General features: G+C 48.1%; 1 protein-coding gene across 2 annotated transcripts in view; it reads right to left on the reverse strand.

Annotated features, from left to right (window-relative positions):
- Nucleotides 1-17,127, reverse strand: part of CMTM7 (CKLF like MARVEL transmembrane domain containing 7) — a 60,816-nt gene extending 43,689 nt beyond the window's left edge. Inside the window, exon 1 of one of the 2 annotated variants that reach the window (XR_011496296.1) lies at nt 16,901-17,127. Coding sequence is in view for 1 of the 2 variants with exons in the window: in XM_014827170.3 (XP_014682656.1) it covers nt 16,901-17,059 (159 nt within the window). In the remaining variant the exon portion in view is untranslated. The remainder of the gene's footprint in view (nt 1-16,900) is intronic. The other variant, XM_014827170.3, reaches the window with a different exon arrangement.
- Between the last annotated feature and the right edge of the window lie 6,489 nt (nt 17,128-23,616).

The following is a 23,616-nucleotide window of genomic DNA, read 5'->3' on the forward strand; positions in this document are numbered from 1 at the left end:
GCCCTGCAAATTTCACATATACACTTAGACAAGGACCAAAACAGATGGTGTATGGAATTTATGGAATAGTGGGCCGAGGGGGGACTTTTGTTTTTTAATAATTTTTCGGATCTAATTATATTAATGCTACTCTAATCATATTTGTGTAATAACATAAAATCTCAAAAACAAAAATAAAATTCTAGACCTATAAAACGTCTTCCTTGGAAGATCCAGATGAAACAGGTAAAGTAACATGCTCGTGCATCATTAATTCCTCCAGCAGTTTCCATGAGACAGCTGACAATGACGGAGAGGTTGTCAGAACCACTACTAACTTGTTTCAGTGGCTAACAGTTCTTCCAAACTGAACCACTACCAAATAGTCCATTTTGTGAACTGATTAAGAATTTTTTTCAAACTCTCCACTCTGGGCCTTTGTGCAGGCTCTTCCCTCCTCCAGAACACTCTTCTTGCTTTTTCCTCCTGCCTTCCCCCTTCCTGTGCTCAGGTGTCAGCTTGGAGGTTCTTTCCTTCCTGACACACAGACTGGGGAGGACCCCCGTTATCAGTGCTCACAGCATCCTTTTTTTCCTCCTTCACGATGCTCATCACCCTCACACTAAACACACTTCACTGATTCAAAGGTGCTACTTCCTTCATGTTTTACTTCCCTCAAGCCAGAGGTGTATGCTATAGTTGCTGCCAGCCAGACCAGAGAGTGGTTGCGGAGTAGTTACCATTGCCATGTGCCAATGTCCAAAGTGCCAGCATCAAAACTTGCAGAATGGATGTCAGCTGCATGGGAGAAAATCACAGCAACAAGAATGGAGCGGGGGCTGGCCCCGTGGCCGAGCGGTTAAGTTCGCGCGCTCCGCTGCAGGCGGCCCAGTGTTTTGTTGGTTCGAATCCTGGGCGCGGACATGGCACTGCTCATCAAACCACGCTGAGGCAGCGTCCCACATGCCACAACTAGAAGGACCCACAACGAAGAATATACAACTATGTACCGGGGTGGGGGGGGGCTTTGGGGAGAAAAAGGAAAACAATAAAATCTTTAAAAAAAAAAAAAAAAAAGAATGGAGCGCTCTTTGAAGCCCTGGGAACCAGAGGGTGGTGGGGCTGAGACGGCGTGATGGTGAATCAGGCAGGTCTAGGCACCACTCCCAAAGCGGGAGTCTAGAGCCAGCCTGCGAGCCCAGCACCAACGGCTTCTAGACTCTTACGGCTTCTCCTAAGGAATGCTGCACTGCTCACAATCTTGATGGCACAGAGGATGACAGTGTGGGGACCTGGAATTGGCCACCCCAAGATATGTCTCTTTGGTATCAGGATTATTTGAGGTTGATTGCTTTTGATAAACTGGGACAGGGAAGGAGGAATGGAACTTGCCCTTTGTTAGGACACATTTACATTTGTAAGGTAAATCTCTATCTGTAAAAGGTGCCTCCCTCTCTGTACCAGGAAGAAGAAAGGGGATGACCTACTCTCCAAAAACTCTTAATCAATACCAAAGGCAATGACTTAAAATCTGCATTTTATTGTGCTAGTCTGGTAACCTCCTGTAACTGACTTCCCTCCCCCTCCCAACTTTGGCATTCCTTAAGGATTAAGCATCTTTCCTTAGGCTAGGAACTGATTGCCGTGCTCACCTGTGACTGCCCAGCTCCAGACATAGACTTGCCTCCTGCTACGCCCACCGAGATAGCAGACCATTACCTGCTGTGTCCATCAAGCACTGTGTCAACAGGGCAATCTTGTGACTATTGTGGGAGGGACATTTCAATCACATGTGAAACACCCCGTTTGGGGGCTATATAACCACTCTGTGCACCCCACTTCTTTGGTGCCCTTTCTTCCTTTGGGAAGAAAGGCCCCGGGCCATGGTTCCTCATACAGCTTTGTTTAATTTTCTCTTGCTATTCTGTCTCATGTAAATTTAATTCGTTCTCCAGCCAGACGAACCCCCATTTGGGGAGAGGACATGTCCTCCTCCCCTACAACAGTATGTATAAAAATAAAAGAATACATAAAATCTTCATTTAATTAAGTCTAAAAGAATTCTTTCAATGAGCATAAAAATTCTAAATGATGAGAGATTTGTGCCATCATATAATTAACATTTTCTTTCTTTCTTAGCCGTGTCTAAAACAGTGGTGCCTCAGAGGTGATAAAATAAGATACCTCTTTAGTGTCCAGACTTTCTGCCTCGTTCACCACTGTACCCCCAGCAGCCGGCACAGGGCTGGGACAGAGTGGGCGTGAAATAAATATCTGACAAAGTGACATGAAGTAGAGCCTCTGCCAGGCAAAGGGCCATAACTGGGACACACCAAAGGGTTAGCACCGAGCCAGAAACAGAAATCCGAAAAGTGAGCTGGCCACGCCTGGCATTCGATTCTGTTAGCCTTTAATTTGACACAGTAATGCCACTATTCTGTGTTTACTGATGTTGGTTTAAATTAGGAACCCTGCCCTGACAGCTTGACAAATTGACAGACACTTGCTCATCCCTTGGTTTGTCTCTGTTTGCTTTGGCGTAGGAACCCGCCGTTTTGACTGTGTGAGTCAGCGGAAACCTGTCAACTCAACTGAACAAAAAGGAAAGGTGCCATCGCACTGGCAGCCAGTGCAGAACTGTATCTTTATCACAAACTCTGGGATGGGCAGCCCAGCCTCTCCTTGCTAGGGTCCCCACCTGTGTCTTCTCCCGGCCTCTCCTCCCTCCACCCAGACTCCCCGCTTCCTGGCCTGTGGACCTGAAGTTCTGTGCCAGGGGCCCCAGGGTGCATTCTGGGCCTGGCAGAGGGGTCCTTCCCACAGCTGGGCCCACAGACCACCCTCAGCAGGTGCCTCCCAACACAGCGTCGCCGTGACTTCTGAGCAAAGTCCAAGGCTCTCAAGCTCTTCATCCAGGCTCACTTTTTTGAAAGGACTGCTAATACCAGAGGCTTTGGCAAAGAAAACGTGCTTTTATCCATTCATTCGAATTAAAAAAAAAAAATGATGATGCGAGCTTTCTATATTCCAGGCACCACATTCTGAACCAGGTGCCCTGTGGTGACCCAGATGGAGAGGTCGCTGCCCCTCTGCAGTTCAGGTGCTGGTGGAGAAGACCGACCATCACCGAGTAACGAAGAGCGAACGAGGGGTTTCGGCTAGAAAAGTGCTGTGAAGGAATCAGACTAGGCAACACAACAGGGGGCTGGCGCTTAGGGTGGAGTTCAGGAGACTACTGCAGGTGGGGGTCGGGGGAGACCCTTCAGGGGCAGCCCGTCTCTAGACCTGGGTTTGTCTGTTCCCTTAACTTTAATATGAAAAACAGGGCCTTGGAGACCTCTGCATAGAGCTGATACAAAAAGAAAGAGTAGAGAATTCTGCCTCTTAAAAGCCTCAGACAGGAAGTCACAATTAGCGCTCCTGTTCTCATTCCATTGGTGAGAACTAGTTGCCCGGCTGGCCGCAATTAACCACCATGGCTGCAGGAAATGTCTGTGGCTGCACGACTGTCAACCAGAAACAAGCCTACACGGTGAAAGAGGGAGCAGGAGTTTTTGGGAACAGCTAAATATCTCTGCCATTGAGTTGAACCCCCGCCGGGCATCATCTGACTGCACCATGACCATGAATCCAGATGGTAAAAAATATGAGAAATAAGAGTACCTAACTGCTGGGGCTGTTGTGAGGGTTAAATGAGGTGACTCAGGTCAAGTCCACAGAACAGGACTTGGTAGGTGATAAGCCCTCAGCAAATTTTAGCCATTGTCCTAAGGATGCAACATTTGAGCTAAATCTTTAAATTTTTTTAAACAGGACATGCAGTTAAGCTCACCTTGAAACAATAACTATTGATAACTTCAGATAGGAAGTTTGTAAAAGGGACTTTCGCAAAAACAAAAGCAGCAGAATTGAGATAAGGTACACCAGGAGCCAAACACCTTTTCTTTTCTTTTTCTTTTGCCTCCACTGTAGCTACAAAACCCTGAGAATCAGAGCGTCCCTCCAAACCAACTTTAATATCCACTGATGGGGCTGCTCTGTTCTGGGCTCTTCACAAACATCAAGGTCATGAAAGACAAGGAGGACTATTCCAGATGGAAAGGATTAAAGAGACATCAAACTGAATGCAACATGTGATCAGCATGGGATCCTAGACCAGAAAAAGGACACTAGTGGGTCACTTGTGAAATCTGAATGAGGCTGGCAGATTAGATAGCAGCAGCCCTCGTGTCATGAGTTTCCTCACTGCCGTAACTGTACTGCGGTTTGTAAGAGAAGGTCCTTCTTAGGAGGTGCACAGTCAAGTACGGCCAGACAAAAGGGCATGGTGGCTGCAGCTTACTCTCAGAGGGTTCAGAGGAAAAATAACAACATGCACATAAACGGAAATGATTGAACAAATGTAGTAAAATATTAACAGCTGGAGAACCCGGGGGAAGGGGACACAGGGAGTTCTCTGTACTGTTCCTGCAAAGTTTCTGTAGATCTGGAATGATTTATAAATAAAAAGTTACAAAAGAGTATATAGAGACTTAAATCATCGGGCACTTCTACGAACGTTTTAAAAAATAGCCACTATTTCACAAGTAGATTAAGCAGAGCTCACTTGACCACCTTAATATATTTACCTTTTGAGCTGCAGTATCTTGAGGATTCTGCTAGAACGCTGTTAAGAATTGTTTGGCAAACTAATGGTCCGGGGAGTTGGGGACACTGCATTCAACGCCTGTGGAAGGTCAGAAGCAGCACTTCCTTGGAACATACTTTTCATCTCTCGCCCCCACCCCGCCATCTGAGAAGGATGCTCTGATCTTCTCTTCATGTTTGCTCATTCTTTATGGTTCTGCTTTTCTCAGCAGAAATTCAAGGACTGCTGCTCCTTTGAAGAGACTATTAAGGAAAAAGATGTTCTAAAATAAAGAAGATTCAGATGTAATCGCCATCCAGAGTGGCAGAGGGGGGCCATCACCTCCCTAAAGCTTCATTCCTGGCAATGAGCAGTGATTCTAAAAGGAGAAAGTACTGAATTTCTACAGTCTACTCTGCCGAAGATTATCAGGATCTGACTGCAATGGAAAGTCTTAATTGGTTATATTAGTTTCCTGTGGCTGCTGTAACAAATTATCACAAACTTGTGGCTCAGAACAATAGAAATTTATTCTTTCACAGTCCTGGAGGCCAAAAGTCCAAAATCAGTATCACTGTGCTGAAATCAAGGCATCTGTGGACTGCACTCTCTCTGGAAAGACTAGTGAAAACCTGTTCCTGGCTTCTCCCGGCTTCTGGGGGCTGCATCACTGCAACCTCTGCCACATCCTCACGTCACCACCGCCTTGTCTTCCTCTGTGTGTCTCTTACAAAAACTTGGTCATTGGATTTAGGGCCCTCCCAGACAATCCAGATAATCATTTCAAATCCTTAATTATATCTGGAAAGACCCTTGTTTCAAATAAGATTCACAGGTTCCTGGGATCAGGATGTAGATATGTTTTTTTGTGGGGGCCACCATTCAACCCACTACATCTGGAAAGCAATTTCTGATCCCTAAACCACACTAAGGCCACTATATGTTGAAGGAGCAATCACATTTCTAAATACAGGATTGATGTCACCACACACTGTGACAGTAGACTTACTGTCAGCAAGACCCCCATCAAGACCAGGGAATGCATACTATGCTGCAGAGTTTTCCTCTGCCCAAAGTGGCAAGCAGTAAACAGGACACACTGCTTAATAATGGCGACACTCGAGGAAACCTAGTAAAACCAATGTCACATTATCAATACAAGGGGTCCACAGTGCCTTTTACCTTTTCCAAGTGAAATTCACAACATATGTGTCAACAAGGCCCCCATCACTGAAATCAAATACCTATTCTCCAGGAAACTTTTTCTGTGGTTATGGTCTTAGGTCTCTCCAAGGAGTGAAAACAGATATGGTCAAGTTATGTACACACCATGACATTGATTCTAATTGTCCATAAAAGGTTACAGAAATAATTTTGCTCCTTATTGATTTTATTTTTCATTCAGTAAACCTTGTTTTCCTCTCCTCTTGTTTCAAATAAGAGTTGAGAAAAATAACACGACTGCTTACATGGGAAGCAAACAGTAACATCAAACGTCTTGTGTGGTCTGTCACACAGCCACCTGGCATTGCAGATCCAGGGGCGCCTGGATAAGAGTACTGATAAACCAGTTGTGCAGGTGGAAAGAGGCTGCAGTCAGGTTTGTAGTCCCCAGAGCGCATCAGCTTAGCGCCTCAGCAGAGATCAGACAGACAGGAAGCAATTCCACTGGCTCCTGAGTAACACAGGCATTCCATCCATGCCCTGCTCCATTGTGCTCCCTTTAACCAGGTCAGTGCATCATCCTCCAGCTCCTGCAGGGGGCGCTGCCGCTAACTCCACCTACCTGCAACTTTCTGCTGAAGATTTCTCTTGGACAGCTGCAGCTGCCTGGCTCAGAGCTCCCTGGGAATCTATCTACTCCCCTCCCTGGTCTGTAGCTAAGGAAGGGGACAAAAGCCCACCTTTGTTGCCTCAAAACAGGTGAATCTCCGTGGCGCGCCTCACTTTCCAGAGCTCCCTGCAAGAGCAGGCTGAGGCTAGACTTGTGAGACCCATCTTTCTCTAACTCCTTTTCCCACCCTAGCCTGGTCAAGAAACCAGTTGCACAAGAATCGCCATCTCTAGCTCCACTTCTAGCGCTGACTTCAACACTTCCTGTGACGGACGTTGGAAAATTCTAAGAATAATGTTGGTCACACAGGTCTTCTTACGCAGACTTTCCAGGTTCTTCATATCTTAAACTTAAGTGGGATACTGGAACAGTGGAACTCTGAACACTGAGTAGAGTCTTTCTCCAAAACAGTGGACTTGGAAGACCTCTGCAACCCTCTGGGAGAAGGTCACAAGATGATGTTTGAGAATCTGAGTTACGGGACGGATGAAAACATTTCCAAGAGCATGCAACATTTGGCCCAGGAATTCTACTTTTAGGAATTTCTCCTCCTGATATTCTTGTACATACACAAAACCATGATATGTACAAAGGTATCCACTACCGCACTATGAGATGACAGATCGGAAATAACCTAAAGGCCTGTCAATAGGGGACTCGTTAAATAAATCATGACAAATCCATTCTCTGCAACACAATGCAGCTGTTAGAGAGAATAAGGACAATGAAAACACTCTGAATGGATATGGAATTATTTCCAAGATGGAAAGTAAGGCAGGTCCAGAACAGTGAGTATAAATATGCTCCCACGTAGGCTAGGAGAGTAGACACACACACAGAAGCAGCAAATAACTGGAAGGATACCCAAGACACCGGTATCACTGGTAGCCTCCAGGGAGGGAAAGTAGGCACTGGGGGGCTTTTTGTACTTTGGAAATCTTGATCATGTGAACGCTATCTATTCAAAACAGGTAAATACAATTTTAAAATTATACGACCATAGTTCCTATTTGGATCAGGATTTTAATTTTTTTAGAATGGCTCTGGGAAGGGACCTGGAGGAGAGAGGGACAGTGGGGAGATAGCGGCAGTGCTGACAAGCCTGGTGGCTGCAGATGAGGTATTTAAACTCCCCACGCAAGCTTCCTCATCTGTAAAATGGGAATACTGACACCTCTTACGGATGCTGCAAGGATGAGTGAGTTCTTCATATAAATCATTCAGCACAATGCCCAGGGCGAGAACTCAACAAACAGATTTACTCCACAGGAATTCAGTGACATGAGACCACAGCCCATAGAAAAATTCTTTGTTATTATACAAATGGCCACTGCACCTTCTGCCTCCTGCACAGCTGTTGCTCCATCTTTCCTTGCTAAGGAACAGCCAGGAGAGTGCCAGAGATCTGACGCAGGGGACACTGTGGGTGTATGACTTATCTACTGCTGCATAACAAATTATCACAAACTAAGTAGCTTCAAACAACATTCATTTGTCATCTCACAGTTTCTACTGGTCAGGAGCTCAGGCAAGAGTCCTCTCCTCAGGGCCTCACCAGGCTGCAGTCAAGACGTTAGCTAGGCTGGGGTTTCATCTGAGGCTGGGGTTTCATCTGAGGCTTGGGGTCCTCTTCCAAGCTGGCACAGTGGTTGGTGGAGTTCAGTTCCTTGCTGCTGTAGGACTGAAGGCGCCGTTTTCTTGCTGCTGTCAGCCGAAGGCCGCTCTCAGCCTCTAGCCATGGCCCATAGATGCTTGCCACGTGGCCCTCTGCCCGGCCTTCTCCCAACAAGGCAGACTTCTTTAGGGCCAGCAGGAGAATCTCTCCCTTTGGGAAGGATCCCCTATCTCTTTTAAGGACTTTCACCTGATTAAGTCAGGCCCACTTGGAGATAATCTCCTTTGGATTAACTGAGACTCAGCTGATTTGGGACTTTAATCACCTGCAGCATCCCTTCACCTTGGCATATGATGTAACAATCACGGGAGTAACAGCCATCACCTTTGGCATATTCTACTGGTTAGAAGCAAGTCACAGGGCCCACCTACACTCAAGAGAATGGAATTACACAGGTTGACTCACTGGGGGTCACCCTTGGATGTGTCTGCCACAGTGGGCTAGCCTGGGAGCCTGGGAGCCTGCTCACCATACATGGAGAGATGGCATACCACGGTAGGAAAAGGCTAGGCCTTGGCCACACCTGGGTTCCAAGGCTGGCTCCAGAATTTCAAGGCTATTTTGAACCTTGGGCAAGTTACAAAACCTCTCAGTCTCCATTCAACCAGAGGAAGGGGGAAATAAGTAACACACAGGGTCACTGGAAGGGTTAAACAAAGGGCACGTGCATGTAAAGTCGCCTGACATAGCAGAGCAGACACTCAAACCTGAGTAGCCCCATCTGGAGGAACTCATGACTTAAAAATGAACACTAATGGTTTCCTCTTAAGTCTTCCAGCAGCCCTCTGGGCAACACGTGAAAATGCTTTCTAAAATACTACACACACACTGTTCAGTACCCAGGGAGGGGTTTTCCCCACTCCGGCTGATTTCATCTCTGGCAAGGGGTGAAATTGTCACTGGCACCTGCTGTCGTATCTCACAGCACTTCCTTTCAGGACTGCTGCAGCCTGCCCACCAACGAGGGGCCTAATGGATAAATTACGGTACAACCAAACAAGGACTCCTAGGCAGTTATCACAACATCATTTTCAAACAAGGTTTAATGACATGGGAAAATACTCATTGGTGTATTGATAATGAAAAAGAAATGACCTCAAATTGTCCTTTTATGAGCTCACGATATGGACTCAAACTGCCTGCTCCAAAACCCAGCTTCACTATTTATGGCTTTGTGACTTTGGGTAAGGTACCTAACCTCTCTGAGCCTCAGTTTCCTCATCTGTAAATGCAGATAATGATAGGACCTACTTATCATGAGGATTAAATGAGGTGACACACGTAAAATGCCTAGCCCAGTGGCTGACACATAACATGAACTCAATGAGTGATAGATGCTATTATTCTTACTATATTATTAAAGTATCACTTTTATCATTTGAGAGGAAAAGTTTTTAAAAAACTTCTTCATAAACAATACTAGCATTGCTGCTGCCTTCTCAGGGGAATAAAGAAAACCTAAGAAGAAGTGAATAGAAATATATCGAGGTCATACTATATTTAGTCATTCTCTCTGCTTTCCAGAAGGTTCCAATTTACTCTGTACCTAAAAGCATTTAATTAATTTCTTTTTCCCCTTCCCATTCACTTCTGAAGAAACTTTATTTGCTCCATCTTTAAAAATGAGGATGATACTGCTTTTCTCTTAAGTTTCACAGCAATCCTTTCTGTAAACAAGTGGTATAAAGAAACCACTTTATAGACAATTTCTCTCTCTTTCTCTATCAATCTATCCTATCTATCTAAAGTGAAAAAAAAAAAGTGTGCTAATCAGGAAAAGAAAGCCCTGTCACTGCCATTGCTGATTAAAACACAAACCAGGTGAAATGCTTTCTCTGCAGGAGGCTGAGAAGCATCTCCGTTAACGATTTCGGCCAGGGAGCGCAGGATGGGGCCGAGGTGAGGAGAGAGTCCAGCCCACCCTTCTCTTCCCTCAGGAAGACCCGAGGCCTCTGCAACCAGCAGCCAGCACTAGGCTCTGAGGCAGGCCGCTGGTGCCAGGAGTTGCTAAGGACCCCAGCGAGGAATGCCAGGGAGTGAGCAGTGGGTGAGGGAACTGCCGAGCCAAAACGGTGACAAAGACAGCAAGCATGTGGCGGGCGGCGGGTCAGAGGGAGGCCTCCCCGGGCAGCATGCCTGGGCAGATGGCAGCGGGGAGGAAACAGATGGATGTCCAGTGGCGCTGAGCAGGAAGCACCAAATGAGAGTCGGGGAGGAGGCGAGCAGAGAAGGGGCCTTTCCTGACACAATTTAAATAAATACACTGACTCACACAGGGAGTCCCCCAAAGGAGGCCCACGATGACCCTGAAGGGTGTCTAGGACCTGCTGTGAGGCTGGAAGACCTGTGGGACTCTCTGCATACTTACAGGGACCACGCACACCCCATCATCCTCCCGTGGCCCCCACAGCCTGGTGGACCCTTCAGCTGGTGTTTCATCAGTACCATCTCCCCTTGGCCAGTGGTTCTCAATCTGGGGGCAGGTGGTTATTCGGGATGCCCTGGAGGGAAATCCTTCCCAGAGGTTAAGAAATCTACATGCTCTGCAGCCTGAAAAAGTCAGGTCTCACACCTGTGTGGTATCATCATTCTTCAAATGAAGGCGGGTGCAGTTGCCAGTACTTGACTGCAAGTGCATTAAAGGCATCATGGAATTTTCTAGCCCGTCAATGTCATTGTTCCTTTTCCAAACCATCAGACACCAAAAATACAATTACAACTTAAAATATTATTACTATCACATTTGGCTCCTTGAAATTTCTGGATGATAAAGGGACACCTATTAATTTCTAGACGTTAAAAAGTCTATACAATTATTTAAAGCCACCGTGCTCCATGCTCAAAAGGGCAAGAAGGACTTCATTTCTCTCTCTGTAAAAGGTCACTGCCATTTACCCTGAGGAAGCACTTACGGATCTGTACACCACGACTTCTCTACAAGGAAGTTCCTCACAGCCTTGTTCGTACTCGGGCAGAACTGGCAGCTCCCTGAGCCACAGTAAGGGGGAGGGGATGGTCTCAGAGACCAGGGCACATCCAAGACTGGCTACAACAAGGCTGTTAAAAACCAAACTGCAGACAGACATTAAGTGACACGAGAAAACGTTCACCATATATTAAACAAAAGAAGCGTTTTACAGAATATATACAGTATATTATCCTAATTTTGTTTAAAAACCCCAAATTATATATGTCCACTATGAAGTAAGAAATTTTACTTTAAATATTAATCTCAGGGGAGAGAGAGTGGGAGAGTCTATTTTCTCCTGTTTTCCAAAGTTTTTACAATAAAAAAGTATTACTTCTGCTATTGGGAATAAAGCCCATAAATTGCCATGTTCTATTTTCATTTTGATTTGTTTGACATAGAAAGCAGTGTCTTGTTCTTGGATCTGGACTTGGTTGGGGTCACAGAATCTTGGCAGTGGAGTTCTTTGCTGCCCTTAACTCTCCAGCTTCCAGGAAATCAGACATGGGTGTGCAGACTGCATCTGGGAACCAAACGGGTACTCCCCTGCTATACAGATGTAAACAGAACATGGAGAGGTGGACCGTTCTGGGTTACTCCAGGTCACTCTCCACTCATAGGTCTATCCACAGCTATACCAGCAGCTGAGATCCCCTACAGTCTAATTCTATTTGGGAAGTGGGCTGTGAATTCCCAAAGTGAAGCCCATAATTGCCCTGGCCTCCAGGAAGGTCTGTAGGATGCTCTCTCATGCCAGAAAACTTAGGTACTCTCCCCTGGTTCACACACCCACTCAGGCCCCACCAGCCTGGGTGGGCTCCGTTAATCTTATTTCAGACAAAACCTCTCTGTAGAACATTAAGTATTTGCAATGCCCTCATTACTACCTTGAAATAAATAAAATGTATACAAATACATTCCTAATCCCCATGACAACCAAAAGAGTTTCCATAAAGTTCCAAAATAACCCCTAGGGGGCAGTACAGCCCCGTTGAGAACCACTTCAACATGGGGTTGATATTGACATGATGCTTCCCTGCTATTCTTACAGTAAGGACCACACCCTCATCAGGATCTGGCAGGCCTTGGGGGTCTGGTTCCAGTGTATTTCTCCAGTCTCACCCATGACACCCCCACCCTTGTTCTCTCCCCTCCAAGCACAGCAATACTCCTTCCTCCAGACTCAGAGCCATTGTCTGTGCTCTCCTTCCTTCTGATAAAGCTATTGCTTCATCCTTCAAATATCCCTTCCTCAGAGAAGCCCTTCTTTACCTCCCAGACAGGTCAGATCCCCTAGTTAATTCTCCACAGTACTGAGTACCTCTCTTTCATAGCTTTTGTCCCAGTTTATAGTTATATATTTATAATCATTTGATTCATGTTTATTTTTCCTATTACAGTATAAAGAGAACAGGGGCTGATCTGTCTTGTTTACTCTTCTTTCCACAGTGCCCTAGCATACAGTAGGTACTCAAATATTTGCTGAATAAATAAGTGAAGCTTCTGGAAGACATTTAGGTTTCCATCTTTGCTGCTTGTGAAACTACATTCTCCTCCATATTATGGCTCTGGAAATGTCACAGTCTCTGTGTTTCCGCACAGGCAGACAGGGTCTGTCTTGTTACCTGCTGATTCCACATGCCACGCAGAGTTATGAACACAGCAGATGCTCAAGAAATTAAATAAAGCCTCTTTCTAAATGTCAGGGGAGGGATGGTTAAGAACTGCCCAAATACTGGCTCCTGTCTTGTTACATCTTCTCTCTCCCCCCGCCCCACCCCCGCCATGGTGATGATAAATGGTAAAGATAAATGAGGTTTTATCATTTGTCTCTAACTTAAACAAACTGAATGATGGCACTGGAGAGGGAAATGGGGCGCTCCCAACCTGACAAACCCAGACTCACTCTCAAGATTCAACTCAAATGCCACTTCATCTTCCCTCTGTCCTTCCTCCCTAATGCGGGCAACCATCAGCGCTTTCATCTCCCTGACCAGACAGTTTTGGTACTTGTCTCTCCTCAGCAGAACCACATACTTCTTGAGGGCAAGGGCTTCGTCGCAGCCATTTGTTTCCTGCAGAAACGAAGATGAATGTGGCATTCATAAGTGCCAAACAAATGAACTGATGAGGAGTGCTCATCAGGCCATGAGCAAGAGCATCTGGACCTTTTCAGACTCCAGGGCATCCCTTCCAGCTCAGGCTCCCCCAGCACGCAGGTGATGCCAGGAGACCTCGCTCTTCAGCTTAGACTCTGTGAGGTTCACAGGCGGACATTCCTCCCTCTAGTAGTGGACGTGGGGTGGGGGACACCAAGGCAGTTTCCTCAAGTGTAGCTGTGGCCCTCCCACACCCAGGGGCGTCATGCAGAGTATCTCCACCTCCTCAAGCTCCTCCCTAGATCTATTTCTTTTTAACAGCTTTATTGAGATACAATTCACACATTTAAAGTGTACAATTCAACAGTTTTTAGTATTTTCACGGAGTTGTGTGACCATCACCACAATCGATTTTAGAACATTTTCATCATCCCAAAAACAAACCCCTTATCTCAGTACTTGTGATGAGTTGTCTTTAGCCAATGAGACGGGAAAAAAAAGTTTCCAGAAGCCAAGAAAATGTTAAGGCATCCACTAGCTGCCACTCCCCATTGCTCCGAAATCTCCCAGCCCTGAGCAACCACGGACTACTTCCTGTCTCCATAACTTGCCTGTTCTGGACATTTCGTCTAAGTCTAAGCATATAATGTGTGGTCTTTCATGTCGGGCTTCTTTCACTTAGCACAACGTTTTTAAGGTCCATCCACGTTGGAGCATGTATCAGTACCTCACTCCTTTTTCTGCCGAATAACCTTCCACTGTATAGATATACCACATTTTATTTATCCATTCATCAGCTTATGGACATTTGTGTTGTTTCCATTTTTTGGCTATTATGAATAATGCTGTATGTACGAGTTTTTGTGTGGACATGTTTTCACTTCTCCTGAGTATATTCCACTTAAGAGGAGAATTAGTGGATCTATGGGCACTCTATGTTTCACAGTTTGAGGAACTGCCAGACTTGCCAAAGTGGTCACACCATTTTTACATTCCCAGCAGCCGTGTGTGAGGGTTCTGATTTCTTCACCTCCTGCACATTCTTGCTGCTTATTATGTCTTTCTTATTGTCACCACCCTGCTGGGTGTGAGGTGGTACCTCACTGTGGCATTGATTGCCCTTAATGTATTAATAAGTGACACCTGTGCAAGTCTTCTGGGGATGAGGCCACTCAGGCCGGGGCTGGCTCCACCTCTGCTGCTGACAGCTGTGTGACTTGAGTAGCTCAGCCTTAGAGCCAGTTTCTTCACCTGCCAAACATGTTACTTCACTGGATTCTTAAAAACATTTAATGACACATACACGGTATATAGTATGTCATTCCTAGCACATTATCAAGAACAGTAGGGCTCAAAACATACAGCTATTAACAACAACAAAAAAACCCAGACCCTTAGGGCCAACAATTGTGACTGTGTCTTTAAAGAGGAAGACCAAAGAAACTAAACGATCGTGGCCACAGGATTATAAGAATTCATTAAGATGACACGGCAAGTTCAACATTCACTTAGAAACTCACTTTCTTCCTGTTTTCTCACCTTCTCATTTTCTGGTATTGGTAGGCCCAGGAAAGGCCCAAAGCAAAGCAAGGACGCTGTTCTCCAAGGGAACAGTCTTTGCAATGATTTCTCAACATAATATCTTGGCAGGTCCATTGCTCAGACCATGCTGAAAACACTTTACGGGAAGTCTAGCACAGAAAGGTCAGCCTGTTCAGGAAGCAAGTGAGACATCAACGGTCAAAATGCGAGACCCACAGACAGAGTGCCCAAAGGGTGGCACCACTTCAGCTGCTTCTGCTGTTCCCCATGTTAAAACTTGGCTGTCAAGTGTTTTCTAGCAAAGAAGACAAACGAACATCACACGCTGACGCAGGCATCCCAGGAGAGAGGAGCACGGGGGCAATGGGCAGAAGGGAGACAAGAGGCCCAAGTCCTAGATAGTCTCTTGATTGTAAAATGACCACCTGCGAGGGCAACTGCAGCCCTGGGAGCTGCTCAAACCAGCGTGCATCCACAGGGAGCTCCCCAGGGAAGGAAGAAGGGGTGAGAACCTCCTAGGCATGGTTTTAGCAGGGGCACACAGAGAAGCAATTCTCCAAGTCGTTGTTCTCTTCTTTGGACAATAGGCTCATCGTTGTCACCTGCAACCTGGCACAAGGGCCACAGTCTGGTTGAGGAGCTTAAAATGAAACGAAGGCTTCTCTTCCTCACAATCTTTGTCCACCAAACTCAGGGAGCAACAGGGAGCCTTCTCCTCCCCATTACCTCTGTGCATTAAATTCACGGACCAAGATAGAGGCTTCTCATCCCCATTACCTCTGTGCATCAAACTCATGGACCAAGATGGAGGCTTCTCATCCCCATCTTCATCCACTAAACTCATCATTCGACCCATGATATGTCTCCCAGTGATCGGGTAGGGTCTGTCTCACCCCTATCCTCTTTTAAGGATGGGGAGGTAGGCTGGGCGCCTTATTTGGCTGATCAGCAATGTTAGCCTGAGCCAAAAAATGCCTTGCTCAAAACCAACACTGCTCAGCACATTTTTTTTGTTGTTAGTAGAAGCTAACATGCCCCTACTTCCTAATGTTTGATCCATCTAAACACCCTTCGTAGAGAAAAGGGAACTCAGGCCCCTTTCCCTTCAGATCCGGCCCAAGCAGGAAATGAGAGCCCATCTACACACACCAGAACAGTGCTGTGGAGGCAGGGGCAGCTCTCAGCCTGCGTCCAGCCCCCTGGGGCGGGTCCAGCTCAGCAGGCCCAGCTTGTGGGGCTGTTACCTTGTCTCTACCCTCACAGTCCTTTCTCCACATCCCTCTTCAAAACCACCACTACCCCCTCCACCATTCTTGCTGCAAACATTACAATGAGTGGAGAGTCACAAACAGCCCAACCCAGTTTCACAACATAAACAAAGGGGAAAGGGGTTTAAGATGAAAATTTTTTAAAGAAAAAAAATGGGAAGGGAGAAAAGAAAAGAGTGGAGAACACGAGAAGAGGCCGGGCAGTGTGTGCCCTGGCGGAAGGACCCTGCGCGGCGCAGGTCACCCTCAAAGCCCAGCCCTTCATCCTGCCTGGCTCCGCAGGTGACCCCCATTCAGGCGACTCTGGCTCCCCAAATAAGTACCGGCTACTCCAAACAGACCATCTGCCTTCCGGCGGCCCCTGAGACCTGGACCCTGCCTTGGAACTCGAGAGGGCAGGGGTCCAGGGCGCTGCCCGAGGGTCCTAGTGCTTTCTCCCCACCATGGAACGCGGGACCTCCGGCCCCCTGCCTCAAGCGCCAGGAGCGAGGAGGCCCCGCGGGGCCGGGTTCAGAGGACAGGGCAGGCCGCGGGCGGGTTCGCGGCCTCAGCGCCGCCTCCCGGGCGACTCTCCCACCCCCGGCTCGGGTTCGAAGCGGCGCGGCCACGGAAGAGGAAGGAAGACGAAAAGGAACTTCTGCCCGTGGTTTCTACCAGAAGCCGCTCAGGCCCCGCAGCGGGGCGGCTGGGGAAACTTGGGGCCCTGGGGCCCCGGAGCAAGGGCTGCACCCGCAACTTTCCGAGAGGGAGCCTTCCTCCAACTTGACTTGCCACCGCGATCCGCCGCCCGCACGCCCGAGGCGAGATGCTCCGAGGGCTCCGCCCGCGCCAGCCGCCTGGCGCGTCACCCCCGGGACCCCTTCCCTCCCGGGCCACTCCATGGGACCCCAGCCCCGCCCCGCTCTTACCATCTGCGCCACTTTCAGCAGGGCCGCGTGCGTGAGGGGGTAGATCGGGTCCAGCAGTCCCTCCGAGGGGCTCGCGCCCGCCTGCCCCGCGCCGGCCCTGGGGCCCGGGGCGCTGCTGCTGCTGCACGTGGTGCGGACGAGCCCGGCTCCGTGCGACATCGCGCGGCCCCTGCCCGCCCGCCGCCTCCCCAGGCAGCCGCCCAGGGGCCAGATAAGGAGGGGCGGTCCGGGGGCGGGGTCGGGGCGGGGCCGGGCCCCCGGGCGGGAGGCCGGCGGGGCGGGGCGCACGCGTCCCCTGCCCCGCCCCGAGCCCGGGATACCGCGGTGGCCAGACCGGGTTGGCAGGGGCCGGGCCGGCGCTTCCCGGGGAGGTCGCGGCGGTCCCTGCCCTCGGGGATGCGCGGAAGTGGGGCTGGAGGGAGGAGGGGAGCGGACGCCATGGGCCGTGGCCTTTCCGTCGTGGGCAAGGCCCGGCCGCAGCTGGGTCTGAGCCTCCTGGGATTTTGTGTGGGTGTGGCTGCGGATGTGTGCTGAGAGTACAACTTAAGGCACCAAAATGCCCAAACCTTCCGTGTTCGGCTCCATTAATTTTCCTGTAGGCGTACACCTGTGTAGCCACTCCCCAGATCAAGAAATAGAACCTGCCAGTACCCCCGAAACGTTCCCACCTGCTCATTCCCAATCTACCGTCCCTCAACGCAGCCTCTTTTCCCCAAGCTTCAGGTAACCACGATATCTCCTTTCTGTTCACCATGGGTTAGTTTAGTTACTTTTAGACTTGATACACTTGAAGTAACACAGAATACTCTCATTTGTGTCTGGCTGCTTTTGTGTGTGTGTGTGTGTGTCTGGCTTCTTTTACTCAACACTATGCATTTGAGATTTGTCCTGTTGTACCTAATACATAAAGCTGTGGTGAACTTTCTGGTAAGATTTTTTGGTGGACATAAGCTCTCATTTTCTGGGGTAAATACTGTCAACGAAAATAATCCATAACCAATCTATAAATGAAAATTTGGCTGAGTTTATTCTGAGCTGAAATCTGAGGACCATGGCCCGGGGCCCTTCTTCCCAAAGGAAGAAAGGGCACCACGTAAGTGAGGTATACAGAGTGGTTATATACCCCCAAACAGGCTGTTTCACATATGATTGAAATGTCCCTCCCACAATAGTCGCAAGATTGCCCTGTCGGCACAGCTTGATGGACACAGCAGGTAGTGGGTCTGCTATCTTGGTGGGTGTAGCAGGAGGCAAGTCTATTGTCTTGAGCTGGGTGGTCATAGGTGAGCGCAGCAATCAGTTCCCAGCCTAAGGAAAGATGCTTAATCCTTAAGGGAATGCCAGCGTTGGGAGGGGGAGAGAAGTTGCCCGTTATCTTAAGGGCCTTTGTTCTTGCCGTAGGGAATATCTAAAGCAGATATACAATGCATGCTCAATGGCCTTGGTCAGGCCCTTTTGGAAAGACAAGGTCAGGCCAAATTACGTTTACACAAAACGGCTTCCTCATATACTCCAATATATCCTATTGCTTGCCATTTTTATTTGTTAATACCTATGAGTGGATTTGCTGGGTCACAAGGCGAGGATATGTTTACTTCTGTTAGACGCTGTCAAACAGTTATCCAGTGACATACTGTGTTGCCCCCATTCTGGGTTATTTTTAAAATGAAGACAGGTCCAAACAGGGTTGCCACAGTGAGATATGTTATCAGTGTTCCCTTTGAGCAGAGTGTCCCTGTGGCCGAACTTGTGACTTCCTTTGGAGATAACATAAAAAGTCTCCCTCTGTGAGATTACTGGATGCCAGTGCTATCCTGTTGTCAATGTGGCAGTCTTGATAATTCTAGAATGTGGACATACTCAGGCAATCTGTGTTTTGACAAGTATCCCATGTCATGCTGATGAACACTCAAGGTTGAGAACCAGGCATTGCCAAAGTTGAGGCATTTGGGGATTCATTACACTATTTCCTCTACTTTTGTGTACATTTGATCATTTTCATGACCAAAAAACAAATTGCCTCCAATGTCTGTCTTCTCTTTATACAGCAGTCACAGTGCCTGGTACCTCCATTTCTTTCTCTGTAAAACAAAGATAATTGCACCTAGGGGCTGCTGTGACAAGGCAATAGACAGGCAGGCGTTCTGTAACATTTCCAGCTCTATGCCCACAGGCAGGAAGTTGGTATGCGTATCATTTTTCACGTAGATTTACATTTTCACTCCTGTACTTTCCCAAGGCTTTGGAACCCACAATGGAGATGACAGGGGGTCTTTGTTGAAGTGAGGGCTTCAGGGAAGCAGAAGAACCAAGTACTGGATAATTTCTCTTCCTCTGAGGGAGCTTCATCCAATTCCTCAGCAGTCTTCTAAATCAGTGATTTTCAATGTATGGTCCCCAGGCCAGCAGCACCAGCATCACTTGCAAATTCTTGGGCCCCGCCCAGATCTGCTAAATCAGAAACTCTGGGGGCGAGGCTCAGAAATCTGTGTTTTGACAAGTCGCCCCCTCACCTCCCACATGATTCAGATGTGTGCTGGTGTTTGAGAATCACTGTCAAACCCTGAGTCCACTAGAGTTGAGACTTTACAGAGTTTCTCTGACTGTTGTTGGCCAATAAGCCACCCAGCCCAGAAAGAAAATAATCACTGGGAGTGGCCACTCTGTGTTAATCACTTTATCGTGATCACTTACGAGCTTGAGCAAGATGCTCGGCAGTACAAGAGCCACGTGCCAGCCTGGTATGCAAGAAAAGGCTCCACAGATCAGACCCGCTGCCAAGTGCACCAAAATGTCTACACAGGCGTGATGCTTTCTTGGTGTGAAGGACTGCCCCCATGAGCCAGGGCTTAGGCAAAGGACTGCATTCTCCCATTAAAGACTTCACACTCTAAGAGAGGGAGCCAGCCAGATGGGTGGTCTCTGATTAGCTGTTGAGAATTCAAGAATCTCTAAGTTCTTTTTTACCTGCCCTGAGAGGGTGCAGGTTCCAAGGCTTCAATTAGAGTGTCATCGTCTGACCACAACTTGTTTAGACCAATGTGATTATGATGATACATCTGGTCAGATGTAATGAAAAAAATAACAAAATGAGAATTGACTCTATTAGTCACAATGCTTTTGGTTGCAAATGACAGAAATTAAACTCAAGCAAAACAAATTCATTGGCTTATGTAACTGTAGTATGAGGTGAAATTTATTTCAGGCATGGTTGGATCCAGGTGCTCAGATTAGGCACAATCAGGACCTCTGTCTCTTGGCTTCTCTCTCCTCTGTGTTGGCTTTAGCGTCAGGCAGGGCCTCTAGTGACCTCCGGCAGCATAGGCTTATATTTCCTCCCAGCTAATAGTCCCACCTCTTTATTAAGGGCACCTCTTCCCCAATGGTTCTGGTACCGTGGTAGTCTGCTTGGAATGCTGTAATGGAATACCACAGATTGGATGGTTTAAACAACAGAATTTATTTCCTCACAGTTCTGGAGGCTGGAAGTCCAAGATCAAGGTACCATGAGGGTTGGTTTCTGGTGAGGCCTCTCTTATTGGCTTGTGGACAGCTGCCTTCTCACTGTGCCCTCACATGACCTTTCCCCTGTGCGTGGGGAGAGAGAGACAGAGCTGGTCTCTCTTCTTATAAGGACACCAGGCCTATTGGATTAGGACATCTCACTTAACCTTAATTATCTCCCTAAAGTCCCATCTCTAAATACAGTCACATTGGTGGTTAGCGTTTCAACATATATATATATATATATATATATATATTTTTTTTTTTGAGGAAGATTGGCCCTGAGCTAACATCTGCCACCAATCCTCCTCTTTTTGCTGAGGAAGACTGGCTCTGAGCTGACATCCACGCCCATCTTCCTCTAGTTCATATGTGGGACGCCTGCCACAGCATGGCTTAATGAGCGGTGTATAGGTCCACACCCAGGATCTGAACTGGCAAACCCCAGGCCACTGAAGCGGACTGTGTGAACTTAACCACTATACCACCGGGCCAGCCCCTCAACATATAAATTTTGAGCGGGCATAATTCAGTCCATAACAGGCCATCTCATTGGTCCAAATATGGGTCTTGGCTCCATCTTTCAACCAAATATCATATGCAAGGGAGTGGAACCTTTTTATTGGACAGGCCAAGTTCCATCTACCAGTGCAGCTGGGGGTGGGGAATTCCCTAGAACCATGGGAACTGAATGGGGGAGGGGTGATTCCCAAAAGGAAGGTCAGGGTGCAGGTCCCAGAAAAGGGAATGAATGTTAGGCAGTGTTAGGGATTGAATATTTACATCCTCCCCAAATCCACATGCTGTAGCCCTAACCTGCAGAGTGACAGTATCTGGAGATGGGCCTTTGGAGGTAATTAGGGTTAGACAGGTCATGAGGGTTAGTGCCCTTACAAGAGACACCAGAGAGCTAGCGTTCACTCTCTCTCTCCATCTCCCCCATCTCTCCCACTCCTTCACTCTCTCTCTTCCTCTCCCTCTCGGTCCTGTAATCTCTCTCTCCTTCTCTTTCTCTCTCTCCCTCCAGTTCTCTCTCTCTCCCTCTCCCCCTCTCTCCCCTGCCTCTCTCTCTCCCACTCTCCCTCCCTCCCTCTCTCTCTCTTCCACATGAGGATACCACGAGAAGGCCAAGCCAGGAAGAGAGCTCTCACCAGAAACTGAGTTGGCTGGCACCTCGATCGCGGACTTCCCAGCCTCCAGAACTGTGAGAAAACAAACTGTGTGCTTTAAGGGACCCAATCTACAATATTTTGTTATGGCAAATAAGACAGGAAGGCAAAAGCATCAGGTGTCCATGGCCCTCTTCCAGCACCTGCCTGTTAAATCCTTTTCCAGTGAATTTTTAAAGTTCATAAGGCTCCGGGACCCAGTGATGCTCCCAGACCTTCTGAGGAGCACGGATCATGTGTCCCTACCTCACGGCCACGCTGATGGGAGCCAGGAGCAGCTGATCAAGGGGTTGGCCAGCCGTGTCTGGAGTGGCCTGACATGAGAGCTGTGCCCAATAGCTCCTGAGGAGTCTGACTGGGAGGCACTGGAGGGGTTAGCCGTTGGCAGAGGCAGCAGAAGCCAAAGGACACCTGGAGAGAAGGTGGAAGCCATGAGGCTGGGTGGGCCGTGAGAGGAACAGGGAGGGGGTGAGTGGAACAGAGTGGCTGAGGCCTGGCTGATGGAGAGCAGTGTGTGCTCACCGCTGAGGGCCAACAAGGAGTGTGGTCCTTGGCGCCGCGGGACCCTGAAACCTTTGTGTCTGCTGCCCAGCTGTGTGACTGAGGGGCAGGACTTGAACCAAACCACTTGGGTTTGGCTCCTGTTTCCATCACTTGCTAGACATGTGTCCTTGGGCAAGTTACTACCCTTCTCTGAGCCTCCATTTCCTCATGTGTAAAAAGGAGCAACAACAGAACTGATCCCTTGGGGCAACTAGGAGACATGGATGGGATGATACACACGACAGTGCCTCCAATAGTGTTTGGCTAATAGTAATACATGTTACCTTTTTGTATATATATCTCTCAATATTCCTTATGTCCTATATATTGGGACAAGAAGACTCCATCACCTAGAGGCTGAAGGACCCCCAGCACATTGCTGTTTCCATAACCATGAGCTTCAGAGACCATCTGTAAGGGTGAAATAAAGGACTTTGCATCTGTAATAGAATTTCAGGCAGTCTGAGTAATCGAGAGAGCTTCCGGGGGAAGGGTCACTGGAAGGGGGAGGGAGGAGAAGGAGGCTTCTCCCAGTTAGCTGTGACTCATCCATCATTCAGCAGACCTTACTGGACCCTTCCACATGCCAAGGAGAACAATTCACAGAAGAGGAACTCCTTGCCCAGGGAGTCTGCAGCCTATAACAATACAGGGAATCGAGTCAGGTGCAGAGGGAGCTGTGATTGTCATCTCCACGGGGCGGAGCCCAGGTCTGGATTGGAGGGTTCTCACTCATGCCCAGTGCTTAGCAGAGTGCCTGGCCCAAAGGGGCACTCCACACGTATCTGTGAGCTTAATACAGAGCTGCGGGGATGGCCCACAGGAGGGAGCAATGTTTGTCGTGAATGGAGAGGAGTAACTTTCACAGAGTTGCTGCTTGGAACTGCATCTTGAAGGGTGATTGAAAACATATTGGGTGGGCAAAGGGGGAACGGCACATGCCGAGGCAGGAGGCCTGAAACAGCTCCGGGGATTGCAGGAATTGCCCGTGGTGTGGTGTAGCTGGAGCGTGGGGACATGTGGAGAAGGGCTGGGGGCTTGGCTGGAGAGTTAGGCCTGCGGCAGATCCAGCAGCACTGTGGACACCAGCTTTAGGATTTGTGCTTTTTGTAGGCAATGGTTGCTATGAGGATCAAAGGAGCTAAAATAGGTCAAATGTTGAGAAATGTTGCTGACACTGATGATGATGATGATGAGATATCTATTATTGTGATGATAGCACCCTGATTGGAGCACCTTTGCTGCACATTCCTATCTTGGTTCCTGTTATTCTCTGCAGAGAATATCTTGCTTATTTTTCCCTTTTCCACGCTGTGATCTGCACATTAGAATCACCTGTGAAACCTGTACATCCTATACCTGCCCAGGCTTGGCCCTGGAGATTGTGATTTAGGGCACCCAGGTGGAGCCTGGATATCCATGTTTGGAAAAAGTTCCACAGGTCATTTTGATGTATTTATGCCCACAGTTGAAAACTGTTGACCTGGCAAATTCCCAACA

Source organism: Equus asinus, chromosome 21, assembly GCF_041296235.1.
Source record: "Equus asinus isolate D_3611 breed Donkey chromosome 21, EquAss-T2T_v2, whole genome shotgun sequence".
Taxonomy (NCBI): domain Eukaryota; kingdom Metazoa; phylum Chordata; class Mammalia; order Perissodactyla; family Equidae; genus Equus; species Equus asinus.